Source organism: Thamnophis elegans, chromosome 14 (assembly GCF_009769535.1).
Source record: "Thamnophis elegans isolate rThaEle1 chromosome 14, rThaEle1.pri, whole genome shotgun sequence".
Classification (NCBI taxonomy): Eukaryota; Metazoa; Chordata; class Lepidosauria; order Squamata; family Colubridae; genus Thamnophis; species Thamnophis elegans.
The window spans coordinates 29,837,749-29,863,211 of NC_045554.1; the positions used below are offsets into that span (position 1 = coordinate 29,837,749).

The window sequence follows — 25,463 nt, forward strand, 5'->3', positions numbered from 1 at the left end:
CAGAAACAGACGTGCCTTCAACTTGCATTATGCGTCATAGTGTTGCGGACAATGAATACTGCTGTTTGGTAAGATTCAATGCACGAGCTTTTCCCCTTCTACAAATAAGGGAAGGGAAATTATGCATTTTGTGGGAGGTGGTGGCGGTAACCATACATTAATCCTTCAGAGGATCTGGAGTTTAGCCCACTATTGAGACACGCCAGAAAGAAAGAGAAGGCTATATGAACCACATCCTAAAATATCTGTACTGTAGACAGATAATAACAAATGAAGCCTAAAGCCAAACAATGGGTTCGTTTTGAAAGAAGTCCTCTGTCTTTGGGTGATGGAAAAATGGAAGCGGTCAGAAAGTAGATCAGGTTTAGACTTTGGATAACTTATTGAAAATCTTAAGGATCTGCATTTTGATTATATAGACATATTTTAATGGTAGGGTAGGATTTCAGAAAGGGGACAGCATTTCCATTCACTGATCTGTGTTGTGAAGAGGCAACGGGATCGTCTGAAGGTAGGGTCTATGCTTAATATGCTGTTGTTGATGTATCTGTCTTGGAGAAATGATGACTACTCCGCAGGTCATCGTTTTGGAATTCGGATTAACATATTAACGAGTGGAAGGGCCCTTATAGGTCATCTAATCTAACCCCCCCCCCCGCTCAAGCAGGAGACCTACACCATTTCTGACAAATGGCAGTCCAATTTCTTCTTGAAAGCCTCAAGTGATGAAGCTCCCACAACTTCTGAAGGCAACTTCTGTTCCATGGGTTGATGTTCTCACTGTCAGGAAATTCCTCCTTATTTCCAGGTTGAATCTCTCTTTGTCCAGTTTCCATCTGTTATTCTTTGTCTGGCCTTCAGGTGCTTTGGAGAATAGCTTGACCCCCTTCTCTCTGTGGCAGCCCCTCAAATATTGGAACCCTTCTATCCTGTCTCCCCTGTCCTTCTCTTCACTAGACTAGCCATGCCTAGTTCCTGGAACATTCTTCCTAAGTTTTAGTCTCAGTCCCCTAATCATCCTGGTTGTTCTTCTCTGCACTCTTTATAGAGTCTCAACATCTTTTTATAGTGTAGTGACCAAACGGATGCAGTGTTCTAGGTGTGGTCTACTAAGGCTTTATAGAGTGGTATTAGTATCTCCCTGGATCTGATTGTATCCTTCTGTTAATGCAGTTTAGGATTGCGTGGGGGTTTTTTGGCTGCCGCTGCACACAGCAAGCTCATGTTTAGCCTGTTGTCACTAAGACTCCAAGATCCCTCTCAGAGTCACTGCTATTTAAGCCTGGTTTTCACCCAGTTATATGTGTTCCTTTTGGTTTTTCTTGCCTGTGTAAGACTTTACTTTTCTCTGCATTGAATTTCATTTTGTTAGAAATGGTAGAATTTCATGGTAGGAAGGATCCAAATCTAATAGAACAAGCACTATCAAAAGTAAGGGCAGATGATTTCAGGGGTGAGAACTGAGGAGAAGAAAGCCTGCCTCTTTAGGACACTCCTTAATCTTTGATATCCATTTTGCAGTATGAAATATAATGCTGAAGGGCTGTTTTTTATATTAATATTTATATTATAACAAACATATATTTGTTTTCATAGATTTTCACAGGTGTAGGTATGCTGGTCTTGTTATATTAGGGTCTTTTCCCATGTAAGATTGAGATTGTCTTGGCAATGTTTCGGCGAGGTCTCACTCACCATCTTCAGGCTGGGTTTTGGGCTTAAAGTGTGGTTGGAGCTGCCGTCTTTCTAAAAATCTTGGTTGGGGTTTGTGGAGTGCTGGCTTTGTTTCAGTAGGTGGAATGATTGGTTGTGTGGTTGTATAATGATTGGTAGATTGGTGCTGATTGGTGCTGGCTGTGTGTCCTTTGTTGTTTCGTATTGAAACTGCCTACGTGGTGGGTGGGGCTTGTTTGTTGACTAGGCCTGGTTTACATATTATTGTAAAATATCACAAACATCTCTGCAATAGCAACACATATTGCTGGATCCTTTCATTAATAGAAAACAAGTGCCTTTCCCAAAAATAAATCTCATATCCCAAAGAGATGCCTAAGTAAATCCTAAATTGCATTAACAGAGGTATACAATCAAGATCAAGGAGCTACTAATACCACTCTATAAAGCCCTAGTAAGACCACACTGCATCCAGTTTTGGTCATCAGACTATAAAAAAGATGTTGAGACTCTAGAAAAGTGCAAAGAGCAGAGGAGAGAAGAGTAAAACATATGAAAAACAGTTGCAGGAACTGGGCATGGCTAGTCTAGTGAAGAGAAGGACCAGGGGAGACATGATAGCAATCTTCCAATATTTGAGGGGCTGCCATAGAGAGGAAGTTTCAAGCTATTTTCCAAAGCACCTGAAGACGGACAAGGAATAATGGATGGAAACTGACCAAGGAGTGATTCAACCTAGAAATAAGGAGGAACCTTCTGACTGTGAGAACGATCAACCAGTGGAACAGAAGCTGCCTTCGGAAGTTGTGGGAGCTCCAGCATTTGAGACTTTCAAGAAGAGATTGGACTGCCATTTGTCAGAAATGGTGTAGGTCTCCTGCTTGATTGGATTAGATGACCTATAAGGTCCCTTCCAACTCTGTTAATCTGTTTTACATTTGCAGCCTTTGTAAAATGCACAACAGAAAGTTCTGCAAAGGGTGTTGTGACTTAAAAGATTAACACATTTATCAAAGTGCAGCTTTCCACAGTATTTCACATGATGTTTATGCCATTATCCTATATATTTCCCTCTTTAAACATCTAAAAGAGGTACATGGTTCCCATTCACAGAGTTATTTTTATGCACGTCTCAACTTCCAGGCTCCTCATCTTTGTTGTTTTTGCAATACAATCTTCTGTTCAAGAAATTTGTTTCAGAGGAATGTTGTGTAACGTGCTTTCAAGGAACTGTAGCAGCTTTCTCCACTCTGGTGCCCTTCAGCTGTTTGTTGACAATTATGGGAAGTGTAATCTCAAATACAACTGGAGGACAGATTGAAAACAGCTGAGATACAGGATAATGAACATGAGAGACTCAGTTGGAACTTAAAATTCTGCAGAAGAAATACGGTCCAGAAAATCCTCTAGAACAGAAGTGTCAAACTCAATTTCATTGAGGGTCACATCATTTGACCTCGGAGGGCTGGATGTGTGTCAGAGGTGGTATTCAGTAGGTTCTGGTCAGTTCTGGAGAATCGGTAGCGGAAATTTTGAGTAGTTTGGAGAACCAATAAATACCATCTCTGGCTGGCCCCGCCTCATCTATTCTCTGCCTCCCAAGTCCCAACTGATCGGGAGGGAATGGGGATTTTGCAGTATCCTTCCTCTGCCATGCCCACCAAGCCACACACCCCAAGCCATGCCCCCAGAACCAGTAGTAAAGATTTTTGAATCCCACCACTGGTGTGTGTGTGTGTGTAGCTGGGGGTGAGGCCATGTTGAGTGTGGCCAGGATTGGGTGTGGCATAGTACATGACACAGGACTTGTGTTGGGGGCATTGTGGTGACCAAGTGGTGGCAGGACTTACCTGAGACCCACATCCCTCTCATTATAATCTTCCTTCCTTCCTTCCTTCCTTAATCCCTCCCTCCCTCCCTTCCTTTCCTCTTCCTTCTCCTTTCCTCTTCCTTCCCCTCTTTCCTTGTTTTTTTCTTTGTTCTCTTCCCATCTTTTCCTTTGTCTTTCCTCTTTCCCTTTCTCCTTTCCTGCCCCTTCTTGGATGCTCACATGCAAAAGGGGAAACGTTTCTCCTTTTGTTTAGCTTTTAGTTTGTTTTGGTAACCCTCTGCCAGAGAAATGGAGCCCGTGGGGGGGGGGGGCGCCTTTTGCTGGCAAATGCACCACGGGTTGGTGCTTTGTTGTTTCTAGGCTGGCCCTATGGGCCACATCTAAGCATCTCATGGGCCGGATCCAGCCCACAATCCCTGCTCTAGAAGAAATGATTAAGATATCTTTTCTCTGCCCAATCGCCTTCCCTCAACATCCTTCCAAGTAAATCCATATTTAATGGCACGAAAAAACGATTTAAACACACCCACCTGCCCCCGCATTTCCTTTTATAGATTTTAGTCGTGCTGCATAATCTGTTTTTCTTAACTATTTTTGTTGCTTGCATATTTGCATTTTCCATTACATCTAGCTAGCACTGTAGGATGTTAACCCTTAAGGCAGTGTTTCTCAACCTTGGCAACTTGAAGATGTCTGGACTTCAACTCCCAGAATTCGCTGGCTGGGGAATTCTGGGAGTTGAAGTCCAGACATCTTCAAGTTGCCAAGGTTGAGAAACACTGCCTTAGGGGTTCTAAAGTGGCTTCAGATCCTTACTTTTGCCTTTTTTTTTCTTAATCTGAGCTTTCTAATACATATCCTCTGAATCCATTGAAGAAACCGCCCATTTTTGGCTCCTCTAATACAATCAGTTCCGCATGTTATTGTAAAATATTACAAACATCTCTGCTATAGTAACGCATATTGCCACAACCTTTGATGGATAGAAAGCAAGTGCCTTTTCCCAAAAATAAACCACATGTCCCAAATAGATGCCAAAGTAAATGTGACATTTGCAGCCTTTGTAAAAAGCACAACAGAAAGTTGTGCAAACGGTGTTGTGACTCTTACAAGACAAACACATTTATCCAGGGGTGGCCTTCAAAAATTTTAGCAAGGGGTTCTCTGTCCGATTCCTGGCTGGGCGTGGCTATGGTGGCATGACCTAATCAGCCTCCTGCACCATTTTTGCCCTACCCAGCATAGTGGGTTACTAACTGGTTTACTACCAGTTCACTCATGCTCGTGCGCACGCTCACCAGTCACACGCTTGTGCACATACACGGAGCCTCCCACCACTGCCACTAATGGTTCAGCTGAACCGGGCCAAACTGGGAGCAACCCACCTCTGCTCCCCAGGCTCTGGAGGCTTTCTTCGAGTCTCCGGGAGGGTGAAAACGGCCTTCCCAGGCTCTGAGGCCCTCTGGAGGCCAAAAACGAGCCTGAACCTCCGGTGGGCCCATTTTCCGCCCTCTCCAAGCCTCTGCACATGCCCTGTACTTACCTGTATCCAAAATGGGCCACATGGGGACTCCTGGGAGGGGCGAGGTTGGTGGACAGGATGGGGTGGGGCCAGCCAGGAGTGGGATTTGGGAGTTCTCCGAACTGCACAGAATCTTAGCTAGAGGTTCTCCAGAACCCTTGCAAACCTCCAGCAACCCAACCGCTTTATCACAGTGCAGTTTTTCGTGAGCCAATATCCACAGAATTTCAACTGATGTTATGTCGTGACATTTAACTAGCATTCTGAGATGTTAGCCCTTAAGGGTTGTAAGTGTTTACAGATTCTTACTTTTGCATTTTTTTCTTAGTCCAGCTTTCTACAAATATATATCCTCTGAATCCATTGAAGAAATCCTCGCATTTTGCTTCCCAGCAGAATTCACTCCAGCTAGGGAAGGTCTGGTTTGCTTCCAAAAAGCAAATTTTCACAAGGGTTCTTAGTCTTGTGAACTTTCAGATGCAGGCAGTCCTTGCCTTACGACCCACAACTGAGCCCCAAATTTATGTTGCTAAGCAAAACAGTTGTTAACTTGAGTTTTGCTCCATTTAAGACCTTTGTGCCACTGTTGTTACGTGAATCACTGCAGTTATTAAGGTAGTAGTACGGTTGTTAAGTGAATCTGGCTTCCCCCATTGACTTTGCTGATCAGAAGGTCGCAAAAGTGAATCACATGACCCCGGGACACCGCAACCGTCATAAATGTGAATCAGTTGCAAAGCCTCCGAATTTTCATCACGTTATACCAAGGGTGATAGTTGTTAAGTGTGAAAAATGCTCACTTTGAATGGTCACTAAATGAACTCTTGTATGTCAAGGACTACTTGTGTGTGGATTTTGAAGCCTAGAACACTCAGTAATAGCGTGGTTGGGAATCTGAGGTGGAGATCTTAATATGATGAAAGAAAAGTTATTTTTGATACTGCAAATGGAGGAAAAGCTTCGCTATCTTTCTTTCTTTCTTTTTAAGATGAAAGAACATTTCGTTTGCCAGCAAATGCTTTTTTTAGCCCTGATCTTTAGACACATTTGTGCATGGAAGGGAGGATGCGTGGGTTTGGAATATATATATGAAAACAAATTTCCTAGGCTCGACAATCCTGGTGTGGATTGTATTCAAACTTAAGTGTCCTTCCTTGACATTTTGATGAGTATGGTGCCAATGTGGCTTGTTTGTTGTAAATATTAGGGCTGCCCAGACAAAAATCTGGCCAATAGTAAAAAAAAAAATATTCGGCAAAGTTGCAGGAAAACGTGGGTGTGCATTTTCTGTGTGGGAGAGATTCCCAGAAGTTTTTATGTAATGTTATTCTGGATCTGAGCTCTCTGTGTTGAAAAGCCTGAGAGAAACGTATATTGTGTCCTTTTAACGCATCACGAGATTGTCCACATTGTCGTCTTCTCTTTTCTTCCCTTGTCCGCAGCAGGCCAACTGAGTGAAGATTTTCAGAGATTGATCACTTCTTTTCGCTGGGTTTGAAACCCTTTGCCTGAAGAACTTGGAAGGAAACAGCGTGCTCCGTTTTTATCCAAGAAAATATACATATATTGGAGGCATCTCATTTAGCTTGTGGACTTCCTTGGGACCCAGTGATGGTGATGCTTCTGGGGCTACTCTTTCTGTTTGTGGACATTTTGGAATCCACAGCTACGGAGGAACCTTAAGAAGTGAAGTTCTTGAACTCATGCGGCATCTCGGCTAATCGATGGGTATGTGGATTTCCTTCCTTGCAGACACATAACAGCAAAGCCACGATTTGTACCAGAATCATAGTCTGATAAAACGGCGCTGTGGCTCAGCGGTTAAGATGCTGGGCTTGTCAGCTGGAAAGCTGGCAGTCTAGGTTCGAGACCCGTGTGCCATTTGACGGGGTGAGCTCCTGTTCCGTGCCCCCGCTCCTGCTCGCCTAGCAGCTCAGAAGCATGCAAATGCGAGTAGATTAATAGGTACCACTCCAGTGGGAAGGTAACCGTGCTCCATGATGCCATGCTAGCCATAACGCCATGGAAATGTCTTCAAACAGCCATTGGATCAATGGCCTTGAAAAGAGATGAGAACAGTGCCTAATGATTGGCATATTCTGATAACTTTCTATTTGTTTTCTCTCTTTGTGTCTTTGTGTCAGTGTTGAGCAAGTAGTAAGTAAATAGTAACTCCTCATGATGTCTAGGGAAGTCCTAGAATGTTCTTGGCAGCTTTTTGGAAGGGGATTGCCTCCTTCCTAGGGCTGAGAGAGAGGGACTGACCCAAGATTATTCCTTTGGCTATACTAAATTCACTTTCTTTAATACTTGGCTTTAAACTGATGGCTACACATGTCAAAAGGGACACGGTGGTTTAGTGGCTAAGCCACTGAGCTTATCAATCAGAAAGGTCTACGGTTCAGGTTTGAATTCCTAACGCCGCATAACGGAGTAAGCTCCTGTTACATGTCCCAGCTTCTGCCAACCTAGCAGTTCGAAAGCACGTAAAAATCCAAGAAGAAAAATAGGGACCACATTTGGTGCGAAGGTAACAGCATTCTGTGCGCCTTCAGCGTTTAGTCATGCCGGCCACATGACCATGGAGACGTCTTCGGACAATGCTGGCTCTTTGGCTTTGAAACGGAGATGAGCACTGCCCCCCTAGAGTCAGGAACAACTAGCACATATGTGTGAGGGGAACCTTTACCTTTACACATGTCAATCAGTTTACACAGGGTGGTACAATGGCAGTAATTGTATTGAGAGCCAGTTTGGAGTAGTGGGGAAGATATCAAGCCAAAATTGGGGGGGGTCTGTGAGTTTGAGTCAAGCCTTAGACACAAAGCCAACTGGCTGGCCTTGTATCAATCACTTTCTCTCAGAGTGGTGTCCTTGATTTTCTATAATCAAGCCTCAAGCATCGCAGCACACTTCCAAGTGATTTTGATCATGTTCATTTCTTGTCCTAGAATAGAATAGAAGAAGAATAGAGTAGAATTAGAATAGAATAGGAATGGGAATAGAGTAGAATAGGAATAGAATCAAATTAGAATTAGAATTATTAATAGAATAGAATAAGAATATAGTAGAATTATAATAGAATAGAATAGGAATAGGAATAGAGTAGAATTAGAATTAGAATTAGATTTAGGAATAGTAGAATGGAATGGAATGGAATGGAATGGAATGGAATGGAATACGGAACAGAACAGAACAGAACAGAACAGAATTCTTTATTGGCCAAGTGATTGGACACACAAGGAATTTGTCTTGTGCCTATGCTCTCAGTGTATATAAAAAGACAAGATACATTCATCAAGAATCATAAGGTAGAACAATTAATGATAGTCATAGGGTACAAATAAGCAATCAGTAAACAAGCAATATCAATATAAATCGTAAGGATACAAGCAATAAAGCTACAGTCCTGCAGTCAAAGTAGGAGGAGTGAGTGATAGGACAATGAGAAGACTAATAGTAATAGTAATGCAGCCTTAGTGGATAGTTTGACACTAGTGAGGGAATTAGATATTGTTGGAAGCTGGTAAGGGTAATACTCGAGTGTTGCAACCACAATTGAACCCAAATTTATGTTGCTCAGTGATTACAGTTGCTAAGTGAGCTTTGCCCCATTTTACGACCTTTCTTGCTATGATTGTTAAGGGGAACACATAGTTTGTTAAGTGAGTCACATGGTTGTTAACTGAATCTGGCTTCCCCATTAACTGGCTCATCAGAAGCTCACAAAAGGGGATCACAGGACCCAGGGACATTGCAATTGTCATATATATGAATCAGTTGTTAAATGTCTGAATTTTGATCATGTGACCATGGGGATACTGCAACAGTCATAAGTGTGAAAGCGCCTTGTAACTTCAAGTGGTCACTAAACAATGTTGAGGATTACATGTATGTGCTAGCAGTAGTAAGAATCAGAAGTGACTCTTCAATGGTTAAAGGTAAGATTCCCCTCACACATATGTGCTAGTTGTTTCGACTCAAGGGAGCAGTGCTCATCTCCATTCAAAGCCAAAGAGCTAGCGCTGTCTGAAGACGTCTCCGTGGTCATGTGGGCCAGCATGACTAAATGCCAAAGGCTCATGGAACACTTCCCACCAAAGATGGTTCCGATTTTCCTACTTGAATTTTTACCTGCTTTCAAACTTCTAAGTTGCATTATGCAGCGCTAGGGATTCAAACTGCCGACTGCCAACCTTTCTGATCATAAGCTCAGCATCTTAGCCACTGAGCCACCATGTCCCTCTCAATGTTTAGGAAGAGGAAAATGTCCAGCTGCAGCCCTTTCAAGGAACCATTCTTGTAGTAGATTAAATTTTCAGTGCCAAAAAAAATATAGTCCATCAATCCAAGATCAGCTTTAGGGAAGGTGACAATTTCTGTCTTACCTTTCAGACACAATGATCTGCCCTTGAAATTAAGATGGTTTCACCACAACAAGCTCAGCACAATTGACTTGAAGACACTCGGCGGTACCAACACCAACATTGAGAAACTCCAGGCTGGCCATGTTGGGGTGCAGGTAAGCGCTACCTGAGTTTCAAGCTAAGGTAAGGGCTAAGAAGTAGATACATACCAGAATGGAGCTTGGGCAGCGTTGGAAGAAATATCCATATGGTTCAATTCCAAGCTGAGGAAAAGACACTAGAAACATTGAGGCTTTGGAAAGATGGTTTAATGATGAAGCAGAACCACTAAGCACATGGTTCTCTGGTGCAGCTGAACACAAGGAGTTGAGTGTGTATGTGTGGGGTGTATTTATACCTTCTCTTGGGCTTTGCACTTGAGCTTCTTGTTCCTGTGCAAAAACATGTATTCTATTGGCTGTTGTCAGACTCTCATAGGGCCATGTAGGGATCATGTTTGTCTGAGCTAGTTTGGTTGAAGTTTGCTGGGTGATGCAATGGAGATTGTGCCATGTGGTGAGCTCTGCTGCTTAAATGGGTTAATCCAAGGGTGAAATGCTATTGGTTCAGACCGGTTCGCCCAAACCAGTAATAAAAAATGCTAACGGTTCGGGCAATCCGGTAGCTCCAACGATCAGCTGTGCAACAATCAACTGTGTTGCGCAATTAGAAATCACACGGCACAGCTGATTGTTGCACAGCTGATCATCAAAACTACTGGTTCGTTCTAACCGGTAGCATTTTTTAAATGTTCTGACAATCAGCTGTGCCACGTGATTTATATTCTCTAAAAAACAGGAAATCCTGCTTCTGAGCAAATCTAAATCATGTGACACAGCTGTTTCCTCCCCCCTCACTGTTCCACTTACCTTTTCAGACTCAGAAAAGGATTCTTAATCCTCTTTTTTCAGGGCTGCGCAGTAGTGCCTGTGGTGCACGTCCGTGCAAAGCATGTGTTTGACGTGTGAAGCGAACCGGTAGCAAAGTGAACCGGTAGCAAACGTCAGAGCATTTCACCCCTTGGTTAATCCTATTATGTCCTGGAGGGTCATGTCTTAATCCCATCACCCTGCTGAAGGTCTTTCATCTTGTAGACAGGCTGGCTCAGTCTTTCTTAAGGGGTACCAAATATCTGCTGGGGGCAGGGAGCTGCTTTCTATCTTTAAAACATGTTTTCTTTTATCATCCCAGGGAATATAATATTCTGCCCTTTGAATATTTCTCAAACTATTTCATTCTTCTAGTAGAGGGGTGGGTGCTAACTTCCTACATCCGCATTGGTGAAAAAAAACGTGGTGTTTCACATGACACAAAGAAGCAAAGTATTGAATTGATAAAAGCAGTTGCTATCTTTATTTTACTGGTTTATTCGATTTTTTTACCCTGCCTTTATTATTTTTATAAATAACTCAAGCTGGCAAACATAGTTTATACTCATTCTTGTTTTCTAAATCTTCCCAGTTTTGGTCAGTCTATGTTCTCTGTGGCGCACAGAACAAAGACGCTGTGCGTTTGACACTAGAACAAATCGATGTAGTCAAACGGATGTGTGACGACTATGAAGAACTGGAACTGCTGACATCTTCGGAGGGTAAATTTGGTTTCCTGTGCTCAGAGAAAGAAATCCTAGACAGAAATATAAGGGATAAGAAACCTGCATTCTTTTCCCGTTTTCATGAAAAACAACATAATTGACCTAACAGCATAAGAATGCAATTGTTTGTAAACTCAAGAATATGTAGCAAACTCATTCTTTTGCAATCCCTTTAGTTAATCATTAAAATATTTACCGGGGGGGGGGGAGTATCGCTAGGCTCGGAGGAGTATCAAAGGAAAACTTTAGAACAGGACAGGCACTAAAAACCTCCCAGTAGGTGGGAAGATGGAACATACACAGCCAAAAATTATAGCATACAATTTTTCATTTGGAGGAGATTAACTTTATCTCCTTAATTTTAAAGGTGTAAAGATTTGCAAAAATCTGCAACCCAAGGCTGGAGATACATATATCGTCTTCAATGATGGGTTGTTTGCTTCTTCTTTAAGAGGAAAAATTGTGGGGTAGAAATCATAATAACCTTTAGTTATTGTGACCATAAGGGATGCAGTGGCTCAGTGGCTAAGACGCTGAGCTCGTCACTCAGAAAGGTCGGCAATTCAGCGGTTCGAATCCCTAGCACCACATAATGGAGTGAGCTCCCGTTACTTGCCTCAGCTTCTGCCAAGGTAGCAGTTCGAAAGCATGTAAAAAATGCAAGTAGAAAAATAAGGACCACCTTTTGTGGGAAGGTAACAGTGCTCCGTGTGCCTTGGATGTTTAGTCATGCCAGCCACATGACCACAGAGACGACTTTGGACAGCGCTGGCCCTTCGGCTTAGAAACGGAGATGAATACTGCCCCCTAGAGCCGGAAATGACTAGCATGCATGTGCGGGATAACCTTTACCTTTACCTATTGTGACCATGAAGCATACTGGATGGATTTATTCATCTGAGATAGAATGCAGACTGTTGAGAAAGTTAACCAGAAGGAGAAGCAACTTACAGTTAGTCCCTGACTCATGGTGATAATTGGAACTGGAATTTCCATCGCTAAAAGATGCAGTTGTAAAATATAAATGTGGGGGGTAATCACATGACTGTGGAGATATCAGAACAGCCAAAAGTCTAAGAACTGATCATAACCAGCAAAACCAGAAGTCCACAACTCTTAAAGCTGCCAACATTAGTCACTCCTGGTTTAGAGGCTGTTTTACAGGCAGTCCTCGATGTACGACCACAATTGAGTCTAAAATTTCTGTTGCTAAGTGAGTTTTGCCCCATTTTACGAACTTTCTCACTACATTTAGTAAGCAAATCAATGCAGTGGTTAAATTAGTAAGTGAATCTAGCTTCCTCCATTGACTTTGCTTATCAGAAGGTTGCAAAAGAGGATCACAAGACTCCAGGACATTGCAACCGTCATAAATAGGGACCAGTTGCCATGCATCTGAATTGTGATCAATCACCATGGAGATTCAGTGTCATTGTAATTTTGAACTGTTGTAAGCCAAGGGCCACCTGTATAAAACCTGGCACAACACTTTCAGCATATGTGTAGCCCGATAAGTATTGATGGGAACATAAGGCTGGATAAGCAGATATTCATCCTCTTTCAATACATCACATGGATATGAAGTATGAGTTGAGGCTCTCCATATCTACCCAAAATTCCTACCCTCCATGTAGTACCCTAGTCCAGTTACAAATATCTTGGGTGACCATTATTCCATGCTGTTGGTGAAGACCACATAGTTGTATTATGGATGAACAGGAAGTAGTGTCCGACCAGAAGTTCAGATTTTGGAAACAGATCTCAACCTTTACCTATGCAAGGGGGATCTCCATCAAAACGTTGCCATCTTGAATGCTTTTGTTGAGAACTCCAGTTGGCCGTGCCCTTTCCCAAGATCCAGGAAGTCCTTGACTTATGGCCATTTGCTCAGTGACCATTTGAAGTTATGATGGCACTGAATCCCCATGGTTGAAGTCCACGAGTCTTAAAGTTGTCAAAGTTGGTCACACCTGCTCTAAACCATATGTGTCCTCTGAGGATCTGCCTTTTAAAGTAGAATGCTCTCTTTCTGTTTCGACTCCAGGCATTGAGAGTCTTCGCCCCGAGAAGATAGGATGCTTGATCGGCATTGAAGGCGGTCATTCCATGGACAGCAGTCTGGCCACCTTGAGGATGTTCTATGATCTGGGCGCCCGGTACATGACTTTGACGCATGTGTGCAACACTCCCTGGTAATCCACGGATAAAAATGTTCTTTCGGAGATGGATTGTTATGACATCACCACTGTTATTTTGAATGAGGGGTGTCAAACTCAATTTCATTGAGGGCCATATCAGGGTTGTGTTTGACCTCGGAGGCCAGGATGGGTGTGGCCAGCTTGATGTCACTCGTGTCTGGGCATCTGTGGTGGCCCGAGAGCTCTGCCAGCAAAAATGGGTTCCCAAAATTGGAGGGTTCCTGCCAGTTCGGACTGGTTCAGATGAACCATAGTAACTTGGCAGCCTGGGTTGCTGGAACCAGCAGTGACCCAGGCCTGTCATGCTCCCAAACTGGATCTCCCTTTTGTTTTTCGTTTCTGTGCATGCGCAGAGCAATTTTGTTGTACTGCACATATGCAGTACAACGAACCAGCAGTAGTGGCTGCCATAACTCACCACCGGCTCCCGAGCTCTGTTTTCAGCCATGATGGCCTCCTACTGCCCTCTGCCAGTGAAGACGGAGCTCCATTTTCACTGGCAGAGACACCTTGCTGTTTCTAGGGCGACCCTGTGGGCCAGATGTAAGCACCCTGCGGGCAAATTTGACCCCTGCAGGCATTGTGTTGGACACCCTTGCAAATATAGTGTTTGTATGGTTTAAGAAAATGAATTGCAGGACGTCCTCAACTTAAAACCATTTGTTTTGTGATCATTTGAAGTTACAACAGCATTAAAAATATGATGTATGGCCAGTTCTCACACTTACAAACCAGAGGTGGTATTCAGCCGGCAAACCAGACTTTTCCTAGCTGGAGTGAATTCTGCTGGGGAGCCAAAAATGGCAGGATTTTTCAATGGATTCAGATGATATGTATTTGTAGAAAGCTAGATTAAGAAAAAATGCAAAAGTAAGAATTTGAAACCACCTTGCAACCAGAAGTGGGTATTCAGCAGGTTCTGACCAATTCTGGAGAACTGGTAGTGGAAATTTTGAGTAGTTTGGAGAACCAGTAAATACCACCTCTGGCTGGCCCCCCCCATCTATTCTCTGCCTCCTGAATCCCAGCTGATGGGGAGGAAATGAGATTTTACAGTATCCTTCCCCTGCCATACCCACCAAGGCATGCCCACCAAGCCACGCCCACGGAGCTGGTAGTAAAAAAAACTTGAATCCCATCACTGTTACAAGCGTCGTAACATCCTCACAATCACACGATCAAAATTTGGGTACTTGGCAACCGGTATATATCAACAATGATGGCAGTATCCCCAGGGTCATTTGATGATGATTTGGGACTTTCCCAGTTGGCTTTCGACAAGTAAAGCATGGTAGAGGGAAATGGGAGGGTTTTTAAAAAAAAAAAATGTGGAATATAAAATGTGAAAATAAACCATGTAAATAATGGGGGAAGTTGGATTATCTTAAGGACTTGGTGAGTCACTTATCAACTCCAGTGATTTGTGGCAAAAAAAGTAGTAAAATCAGGTGCCAATCATATTTTAGATAAATTAAATGGATGAAGTCTGGAGTTTATTGGAGGAGGGTTACATAAATAAGAATATGATTAAATAAATAAATTGTGACTGTTTTACATGTACTGTATATTTTAAAATACTGTTAAAATTCCTGTATACTGTTACATGTTCCAGAATACTGGTTAAGATTCAGAGCTGAAAAAGCTTCTTGGGGTGAGAAGCAAAAACGTCTTCAAGAAAAACCAGAAAGTCCAGTTGCCTCTTGAAAAAGCACCTTTGGGACAACCATGACCTGGATGACCAAGAATCTCCATAGATGTTAAAATTTGACCTGTCTAAACTTTGAAATATTTTCATGATGCTTGTACAACCTTTGATTTGAATACCTTTCAACCTTTCACCTTTCACTTGAATAAAAGTCCTTATTTTTTGTTTATTTTTAGGGCAGAACTTCAACGAAAGGCAGAAATAATTTCTATCCTGATGTTAAAGGCTTGACTCCTTTCGGCATCGTAAGAGAAAGTTTTAAGTGTAATTTAACAAGTGACTTGAATTGATATTGGTCCTGCTGACGTCCCTCTTACATAAGGGAGATCTGGGAATTAATCTACCAAGGGTATCTTGATGAGAAATCCACCATAACCAGTATTTAATTATAATGAAGATCGTGGTGGTACATGCCATCAAGTTGTTGACTCTTAGAGAGTACATAATAGATCTTCACGAAAATCTGTCTATAATCTAGTCTTCAAGACTTCCAACAGTGCATCTATCACCAACATTACTGCCAATTGTCCTCTCTCTTCTTTTCTTCCATCTATGCCAGTATCAAAGCCTTCTCCAAGAGTCAGGTCTTGGCATAATAGGTCTGAAATAAGCCTTGTCTATTCACATATGTGAGCCTGGTCATATGTGCCTCAAGTGATGGTCCATTGTTTGATGGTCCATTGGAGAATTGGGGAATTCTGGGAGTTGAAGTCCGCAGGTCTTAAAGTGCCAAGGTTGACACTCCTGCTTTGAAGAATTCTTCCTATTAAAATAAAAGTCTCCTTGGAAAGATTGCATAGCCTGAAAGCAAGTTATAAATAATTTTAATTTAGAATAAATACATTCTTAAAGGTATCGGTTGCATTGTTTACCTGGAAGTAATACAGAGTGCCCATTTCCATTCCATTTATATCTAGAAACATTTTTATTCTTCTCTCTAACCAAAATATCTCATTAATATGAAGCAGTTCCTATCCTCGGCCTTGCAATTTATTTCATTGATATTTGGAAGAAACATTAAGCCCAATCGTCTATTAAGTTGAGTTAAAGATAGATTCTGCCTTCTCTCTGACATCTTTCTTCTTCCATTTCTTTTTACCAAATTCTTCTTCCAATTTCTTCCACATCCCTTAGCAACCATTATCCTAATTCAGTCTTTCCCACCCTTCTAGCCTCCAGAAATATTCCTTCAGCATTTCTTCTTGTAGAAGATCTGCGCATGGGCAGACATGCCAATCTTGACCCTCTTGATTGGACATCCCAACAAGAAAATAGAAGACGACTTGAATTGGAGATGTGTGTCCTTTGGATCTTTGGCCTGCCACAACTTTTTATTATTCTACTATGCATTTTCTATTGTGGGAAATTGGTGGGGGGGAGGGATTGATGGAGTTAAATGCTATGTAGCCATAACAAAATTATTTGTAGAAGCCAAGGTCATCCTTTGGCTTTGCACCTCTGCACTGGCCAGAACTGAATGGGTGAAACGGCCACCATGGCAGTGGAGGATTGGACCATGTGATGGACCTGTGGGTGTGTGGGCAAGATATTGAACTTTCAACTAGGTGGAAAAACAGGGAAGCCTTCAGATTCGGGTTTCCTAGATGTGCCAAACATGACTCTCTTAATAAATTGGAACTTTGAGCAATACTTTGCCTCAAACTTTGAATTAATTTTTGGATGCTATTCTAACCCTAACATTGTTTGGAAGAAAACTTTGAACAGCACGAACATTTTAGTGTGATTTTTTGGGAGGATAGTGCGGTCCCAGCTTTGGTGAGAGAGTGTCCTCTGTGTCACTGTACCACAATATTTACTGTATTTTCTCTAGAAGTGGTGAGCGAGATGAATCGCCTGGGGATGAGGGTAGACCTATCGCACACCTCTCAAGAGACCAGCAAAAACTGTTCTTAGGGTCTCCAGAGCACCTGTCATTTTCAGCCATTCTTCTGCTAACTCTGTCCTGCCACCATGCCAGGAATGTCCAGATGACATTCTCCTACAGCTTGTGAGTCTTGTTTTCCAGATCATGCACGAAAGGAAAGGATCCCTCAACCAGAGACCCTTTTAAAGTCCTGGATTTCCATATTCCTGGTCACCTAAATTGCATATTGTCAAACAAAACATTGGGTTATGTGAGAATAATCCCTAGAGAATAACCCTTTTGGTGTGAAATTACGAAGAGACAGCTGAACAATAATAAAGAGCCATTTATTATCTTTTGCAAAAGGGACCTCCATACTCATTAAGGCAGAGCAAAGGAGGGCATCTTCCATAGAATACATGATAGTTATATACATTTTCAGAAGCTCAGCCTTGTTATTGCCCACTCATCCAATTGGCTAAATTCTGGTTACGTAAGGGTCCTCTTCCTGTAACTTCCATCCAATCATTTCCAGTAATCTCTAACCCTTTTGATGTATTCTACATCCTGTTTGACAGCTACTACTATAGTCAGCATTGTTACTTTTAGTGTGACTACAGACAGCCTAACCTGCCAGCTATTGTTAACCAGGTTGTGCGAAACAAACTTGTTATTGTAACTACCGGGAACATTCTATGTAATGTCTTACTTAATATTCCAATGCAGTGTCTTAGGTCACCTGGAGGCTAAACATGGCATTATCACTGCTCTATCTTTTACAGGGATAATTCTCACTTCTCACAGGTTACAAACCACTTGATCTGCCTAATTTCAGATAATGCCAGAGGTTGATGTAAGACCGAAAGGCATTCCTGGAAACGATGGCTGATGGAAGACCAAGGGTCTCCAAACTTGGCAACTTCAAGACTTCTGGAACTTCCTAGAATTCTCCACCCTGTGAGAATTGAAGTCCACAAGTCTTAAAGTTGCCAACTTGGGAAAGACCCTTATAGTAAGAGAAGTGGTTTGCTTGCAACGTATAACTTCTCTGATGCGTTGGGTCAGGGACCTTGATAGGCATCAAGAGAGGCTTCCATGGTAGGTGAAACCCATTCCAGATATCGTCCCTTGACATGGACCTACTTTTATTTCCCCTTAGCAAGTTTCCTGAAAAACAACCCAGCTATTTTCAAAGACTTTCCAGACACTTGCTATATTTGTACCCCATGTGCGGCAAAACAATTTTTGGGAACAAATCTAAGGCATTGCACAGGCTCAGAATTGGATATTTGATTTATTTAATCTTTCCCTTGTTTTAGAAAGAGAACCGTGGAATTATAATGGTGACGTTCCCTATGAAGTTTTTGGCTTGTGGAAGTAAGACAGTTAACATTGCAACTGTTGCAGGTTGCAAACATTGTGCTGTTTCTATATACAGGTAGTCCTTGACTTACAACTGTCATTTAGCAACTGTTCCAAGTTACAAGGGCACTGAAAAAAGTGACTTACAGTTCTAATCTAGGCTTCCTGATACAGTAAAAAGCACATGCTTGGTCCCAAAAACTCTCTTTTTTATTCAGAGGCTGTGAATTAGTTTCATTCACAACTTGTAATGAGTCCCAAATAGTTGTAAAGAGTCCTACAGTAGGCTGCCAAAGTCTTTCGGATAAGGCTGATAAGCACCTACCTTTATCTTCCTTGAAACGCTGCCAAAGACTTAATTGGCAAGGCACATGGACCAAAGAGTCAAAGGTGCTACTCACCATCCATAAATCTCTCCATGGTAGTGGATCTGAGTACTTGAGAGACCGCCTCCTGCCGATTACCTCCCTTCGACCGATTAGATCGCACAGATTAGGCCTCCTCCGAGTTCCATCCGCCAGTCAGTGCCGACTGGCGACTACACGGAGGAGAGCCTTCTCAGTAGCAGCTCCGACCCTTTGGAACGATCTCCCCGTGGAGATTCGTACCCTCACCACCGTCCAGACCTTCCGCACAGCCCTCAAGACCTGGCTATCCTCGTCAGGCCTGGGGATAAGATTCTAATTTGCCCCACCCGAAGGTGAATGAAAGTTGTGTTTTATTGTTTTATTTTTATTTATGCACTGTCTTGTGTTTTTGTTTTGCACCCCCGTTCCCATGTATTGTAAGCCGCCCTGAGTCCCCTCAGGGAAAAGGGCGGCCTATAAATCATAATAAAGTAAAGTAAAGTAAAGTAAAGTAAAGTAAAGTAAAGTAAGTAAGTAAAGTAAAGTAAAGTAAGTAAAGTAAAGTAAGTAAAGTAAAGTAAAGTAAAGTAAAGTAAAGTAAGTAAAGTAAAAATAGAGCTTCAGAAGGTAACTGACCAGCATGCACCAAGTTGCTTCCTGCAAAGGCTCACATGACTTTGCTCCTCCTTTATGTCCTATGGCAGGGGCCAATATTTACTCCTGAGTCGTCCCTTTTGTCTTAACTGTTCTTGCCTCTGGCAGCTTTGCGCATGCATGCACTGGGAACAGGGGAAGCCTATTCCTCTGCCTTGCTGACGTCCGACTCTGAAGGCTTTGGGGACAGCACATAACCCCAGATGGCCCTGGCCCCCTCTCTGCCTCTGATGCAGAGCCCTTGTCCAAGCCTTCCCCAGACTCCAGGACTGGCCCATGTTTCTCTCCCCACCCTCCTCCCTGTCTGACTCTGCTGTCAGCTCTGCAGGCCGCCAGCACCCCACAACACTTACAACTGGTCCATGCACCTAACACCATTGCAGCATCTCCAAAGTTACATGATCACCATTTGCAACCTTCCCAGCTGGGTTTCTGACAAGTAAAGTCAACGTGGGAACTTGGATAAAGCATTCTCATGTGCAAAGACTTAGAACCATTTGTGTAGGTTGCAACAGAAATGATTTATTGAAGCCTAGACACAAGAATCTAGTAAATAATTGTCAGCACTAAATTGGCACTAGATTTGTATTTGCATTTATTAATTTGTCAAACATGTACAAGATAGCAGATATAAATATAAACATGGATATAAACGAAAGAAAATGAATACAATAGATGGGGACAGTAGGACAGGGACGGTAGGCACGCTGGTGCACTTATGCACGCCCCTTTACGGACCTCTTAGGAATGCGGTGAGGTCCAACAGTAGACAGTTTGAGGTTGAAGCTGTGTGGGGTTTGAGGATGTAACAATGGAATCAGATAGAGCATTCCAGGCATTGGCCACTCTGTTGCTGAAGTCTTATTTTCTGTACTCAAATTTGGAGTGGTTTACCTTGAGTTTGTATCGATTGTTTGCCCGAGTATTATTAAGTATTATGAAGATTAAGGCCAATGGAATTCAAGACGGATTGGACTGTTGTTTGTGCCAATATAAGGAGTCTAAACTGATGACATGTTTACTCCACCCTCCAACTCTGCCTGCTCCTCGCACAGAAGCATTTCCCCTTTGTCCATGCTGTGTTCTGATGTTATCTCTTCTTCTTCTTCTTCTTTTTCTTGAAAAAAAAAATTCCAGATCACTTTGACCACATAAAGAAAATTGCAGGTTCATCTTCAATAGGAATTGGTGGTGACTATGATGGAGAAACTCGGTTAGTAAGTAGATACAGTACTGTTTGGTGATGTGCAAAACATTTCCCTTTCAAGTTATTAGGGCTTGAAATGTACTTCATATTCAATCATTTGAGAAGTGCTTTTGAACTCACAATAATTCCATTTGCTGAGTCCCAAAGACCATCAAGCGACATTTGAACCAACCCAATTCAAAGCAAAACCATTTTTTTTAAAGGAAACGGAACATTTTATATTCAAATGAGCCACCTTTGAACTTTTTGGCACTTTGTTGTGTGTGTGCTTTAGGCTCCAGATGTATGGAAACCTAAAGAAGTGCTCCAACTGCCACGTTTAGCATTTAATATGTTTAGTTTGATAATTATACTAACCGTTCTCCAGAACTGTCAGAACTGGCTGATAAGCACTTCTGTAACAGAGGTGGGTTGCTGCTGGTTCAGCCCAGATTGGCCAAACTGGTAATAGTGGTGGTGGGAGGCTCTACCCACCTGCCCGGATGCTCCTGCGCATGCAGAACCGGTAATAAGATTTAGATTTATTTTATTTGTTTGCCGCCCTTTTCCGGGAGGGACTCAGGGCGGCGAACAACTCAAGGAGGGAAAGGGAACATAGAACACAATACAAGTGATTAAAATAACCAAGAATCACACAACCACACAGGTCGAGAGGGGAGGGGAACTCATCAACCCCAGGCCTGCCGGCACAGCCAGGTTTTGACGGCTTTCCGGAAGGCCTGGAGAGAGGTGAGGGTCCGAATCTCTGCGGGAAGTTCGTTCCAAGGGCCGGAGCTGCCACAGAGAAGGCCCCCCCCGGGTGGTAGCCAGATGGCATTGGCTGGTGGACGGAACCGGGAGAAAGCTGACCCTGTGTGATCTAATGGGTCTTTGGGAGGTAATTGGCAGCAGGCGGTCTCTCAAGTCTCTCAATAAAAAAATTAGCAACCCACCTCTGCTCTGCACTGTATGTATATAAACAGGGAGCAAAGCCTACACAAGCATGGATGATACCTGGTTGGTAATGAAATGTTTGTAAGCAAACAACCAAAAAGAGAGATCGCCAAGGACTCCAAAGTTATTTTAAAATGTTACTCTTACTTCCTTTGCAGAGAGTCATTTGGCTTGCTTTGACCATTTCCTAAAGCATTTCCCCATCACCACCAGCTGCAGCTACTTATGTTGTAACATCAGGCTTCAAAGTAGATGAGTGTGCTTGGTTTTAGCCTGACAAGGATGAGCGGCACGCTCCTCGTTTTAGGAAGCCCATGCTCTCTGACCTCTTCCTCATCCTTCTGAGCCTGTGGGTCACCTGGCATTGGCTGTTTGGCCTAGTGGTCTATCCCAATTTCTCATAGGCTGTGCAGCTGGGAAAATGTTTCCACCCAGCAGGCAAAGAATAAAGAGCAGTCAATCTAAGTTACAAAATTCCAGAGGATAGAAGAGAACTTTCATTCTGTTATCAGTGTTTCTCAACCTTGGCCAACTTGAAGTCCTGTGGACTTCAACTCCCAGAATCCCCCAGCCAGCACAGCTTCTGGGAGTTGAAGTCCACAAGACTTCAAGTTGGCCAAGGTTGAGAAACACTGTGTTAGTTGGTTCTTGTGGCACTTAGTTGTCCTGTTGAGCAGGTAGGTAGCAATAGCTCTTAGACTTATATATCACTGCACAGTGCTTTACAACCCTCTGGAAGTGGTTTACAGAGTCAGCATATTGTCCCCCACCCAACAAACTGAGTCCTCATTTTACCAACCTCGGAAGGATGGAAGGCTGAGTCAGCTTTGAGCTGGTGAGAATCAAACTGCCAAACTGCTGGCAACCAGCAGTCAGCAGAAATAGCCTGCAACAACTGCATTCTTAAATCAAATAGCAAGCTTTGTGGTAAAAGCTGGCACCCTTCTTGAATAAACAATGAGTAATAGCTAAGCAGAACTGCACACATATGACAATCAACTATTGACTGTGGCATTTTGTCCTGTCACCCATCTCAAATTAAAATTCACCCACTACTACTTTTGCTTTATATATTTTCTATCTGGGACAGCATATTTTGTCCATTCCCTCCACAGGGTAGATATGGAGAGCAGGCTAGTTACAGCATTGCTACAACTCTTTTCAGAAAAATCATTAAATGAATGGTAGTTTTATGGTGTGAGAATGTTCTGCAGATGTTTAAATATGTGTGAGTAAGTAAGTAAGTAAAGTAAGTAAGTAAGTAAGTAAGTAAGTAAGTAAGAAAGATCTTTATTACGGTCAAAGACCAGCAATATACATTTGTCTTTACACTAATTAAAAATACTAACATTAAAATATAATTAAAAGTATTTACATTAAAAGTGGATAATAACATTATGGCCCAAAGATTGTTAAAGGTATGTCCAGATAATTGGTACAAGGTGGTACTATACTTTAGCCAATTTTTTTCTTATGGACATTGCAGCAGCACAGAACTTTGCCACTGCATACGTGGTAACCGGGTTAGTGTCCTGGAGGAGAAAGCCTAGATAAAAATTGTCTGCCCTCCCTGGCAATCTCTCTAATAAGGGGAGAATATATGCAGACCTACAAGCTCTGTATAGCTCGCAGTGTAATAGTACATGTGAATTATCTTCCACTTCTCCTTTACAAATATGTGTGAAAATAACCTTGCTCTACCCAGAAGGAACCCTTTGTATTTATCCTAGCATCAAAAATCATTTAGATCAGATGGGAAAAAAGTCACAAGGTACAACTGGATAAAATTATTGGAATTGTCCAGTTCCTTTAAAAAAAAATACATTTATAGAATGCTTGAGAGTCTCTCATGAACAGCCATTTTACTAGAAGCAAAAGCTGACAATGAATTTTCTTACTTCCTAATCTGGCTGTGGTTTTGCTAAGAAATAGACATTTAGTTTGTGCCGCTCATGTCTTGACTGACAGATTTCCTACGGGACTGGAAGATGTTTCAAAATATCCAGACTTAATTGAAGAACTGCTGAGGAGAGGCTGGTCCAAGGATGAACTCCGAGGCATTCTGAGGGGGAACTTACTTCGTGTTTTCAAAGAAGTAGAAAATGTAAGCGCTTCTCGTTCGAGGACATTTGATTCTTAGCTTTGCTCCTTAGCAATATTAATTCCTGATGGCAAACACCCCGATAGATCTTGGCGCCCACAGTGACAATCTTAAATTGTCGGTGGACATCATAAAATGCTGCTTCTCTTGGTTGAAGGATGGTAATGAGCTTGATGTTTGATGAACTAGCCCTGATGGCAAACCTATGGCCACAGGTGGCACGCAAGGCTCTCTCTGCGGGAATGCCAACAGTCACAACAGCGCAGCTCCACTGTGCATGTGTGTGCACCTCCCAGTGGCCAGCTGATCTTCGGGTCTCTGCTTCGCATGTGCGGGACGCATGCGGGGGATGTGTGTGCACATGTGCGTGCGGTGCTTGCATTGCATTTGGAGGGTTTGAGCACATGTGTGCATGCATGCCGCCCCATGCCATTTTGGGCCTGGAAGACCTTCGCACCACCTTGGAAGCCAAAACGGGATGTGGGAGGGGCACAAGGTGCCTCTGTGCCTCATTTTGGGCCTGGAAGGCCTCCTTCCCCAACCTGGAAGCCAAAACGGGTGAACGGGGCAGGGCGCATGCCGGAGGGTGCTTGCATTGCATTTTGGAGTTTCACGCACACACTTTGCCCACTCAGCACCAAAAAGGCTAGCCATCACTGGCCTAGAGTGGCCCCAAAGAGGGAGGTGGGTGGTACACAAACACAATAATTACGATTTCAGATGTTTGTATTTTTGAGAAGGGATTTGTGAGTTTGGCTTTAACTCTGAACTTCCCTAGGTGAAGAAGAGCATGCAAGAGAAGGCAAGCGAAGTGGAAATCCCACTTGAACAGGTGGCTCACACCTGTCGCCTAGAGCTGAGGCCTCCAACTTCATCAAGGAACAATTCCTGCAGTCTGATTCGCATGGGGCTACTGGAAATCTTCGTCTTTACTCTAGGAATGTACATGATGCTACCCTGATGTTGATTCCGGCCACAGTGCCAAGAGCTGCTTCTTCCAAAGTTAAGACAGATACGAAGAACAACACTATTTATTGCCACTAACTCTGAGACCGTCAATGCTCCCTGCTTCATTTGCACAAAACATTAAAAGAATGACCCAAAAGTGCTTTCTCTGCACAACTGGACTTTCTTGGGTTTTTTTCTCCTTCAAAATGTTTCACTTCTCATCCAAGAAGCTTCTTCAGTTCATGGATGAGAAGCGAAATGTTTTCAAGGAAGCCAAGATGGCGCAGTGGTTAGAGTGCAGTACTGCAGGCTACTTCTGCTGCCTGCCGGCTGCCTGAAATTCAGCAGTTCAAATCTCACCAGGCTCAAGGTTGACTAAGCCTTCCATCCTTCCAGGGTGGGTAAAATAAGGACCCAGATTGTTGGGGGCAATAGGCTGGCTCTGTAGAGAGGGCTGTAAAAGCACTATGAAGTGGTATATAAGTCTAAGTGGTATTGCTAAGTGCTAAAAAGACCAAGTCTAGTTGCCTTTTGGAAAAGCACTGGGACATCCATGACCTCTATGACTGAGACTCTCCATAGATGTTCACTAAAAGCATGAGAAGATTTGGGGGTACCAAAGGAAGACCTGCTCTAACAGATTCTTATTTTCCATACACATCATCTGGGTACATGCATACTTACATGCTCAGCTCAGAATGAAATCCTGTCACATTCACGATGATATTTAATTCCAGTTAAATTCTGTGGGACTTCCTCCAAGTTGTTTCTTCAAGTAAATACGAATGGATTAGTATTGTGAATTTCTTTTTTTCTTTTTGTTAATCCATGTGATGGCGTAGGGATCTGATGGCAAATGAGACCATTTGACTGACAAGGGGGTGACAAGGGGAGACAGGATAGCAGTCTTCCAATATTTGAATGGCTGCCACAGAGAGGAAGGAGTTAAACTATTTTCCAAAGCACCTGAAGACCAGACAAGGAATAATGGATGTGTCAGATCTTCTCCATTTATTAATTAGGAAAGGAAAACCATGAGACTCCATTCGTAGAAATCAAATGTACTTTTACTAATTAAAAATGGTTAAAGAGAATGCATAGCGAAGTCTGGTCAACT

General features: G+C 42.8%; 1 protein-coding gene across 1 annotated transcript; it reads left to right on the top strand.

The window, feature by feature from the left end:
- Window positions 1-24,539, top strand: LOC116518115 (dipeptidase 2-like). The gene is given in 15 exon segments (XM_032231373.1): window positions 1-68; window positions 6,470-6,702; window positions 6,705-6,731; window positions 6,734-6,755; window positions 9,423-9,549; window positions 10,895-11,024; window positions 13,072-13,219; window position 13,326; window positions 15,107-15,185; window positions 16,765-16,826; window positions 16,828-16,938; window positions 18,114-18,201; window positions 20,295-20,370; window positions 23,266-23,401; window positions 24,177-24,539. Coding segments are annotated over 14 exon segments (1,254 nt in total). The 5' UTR covers window positions 1-68; window positions 6,470-6,638; the 3' UTR covers window positions 24,360-24,539.
- The last annotated feature ends 924 nt before the right edge of the window (window positions 24,540-25,463 follow it).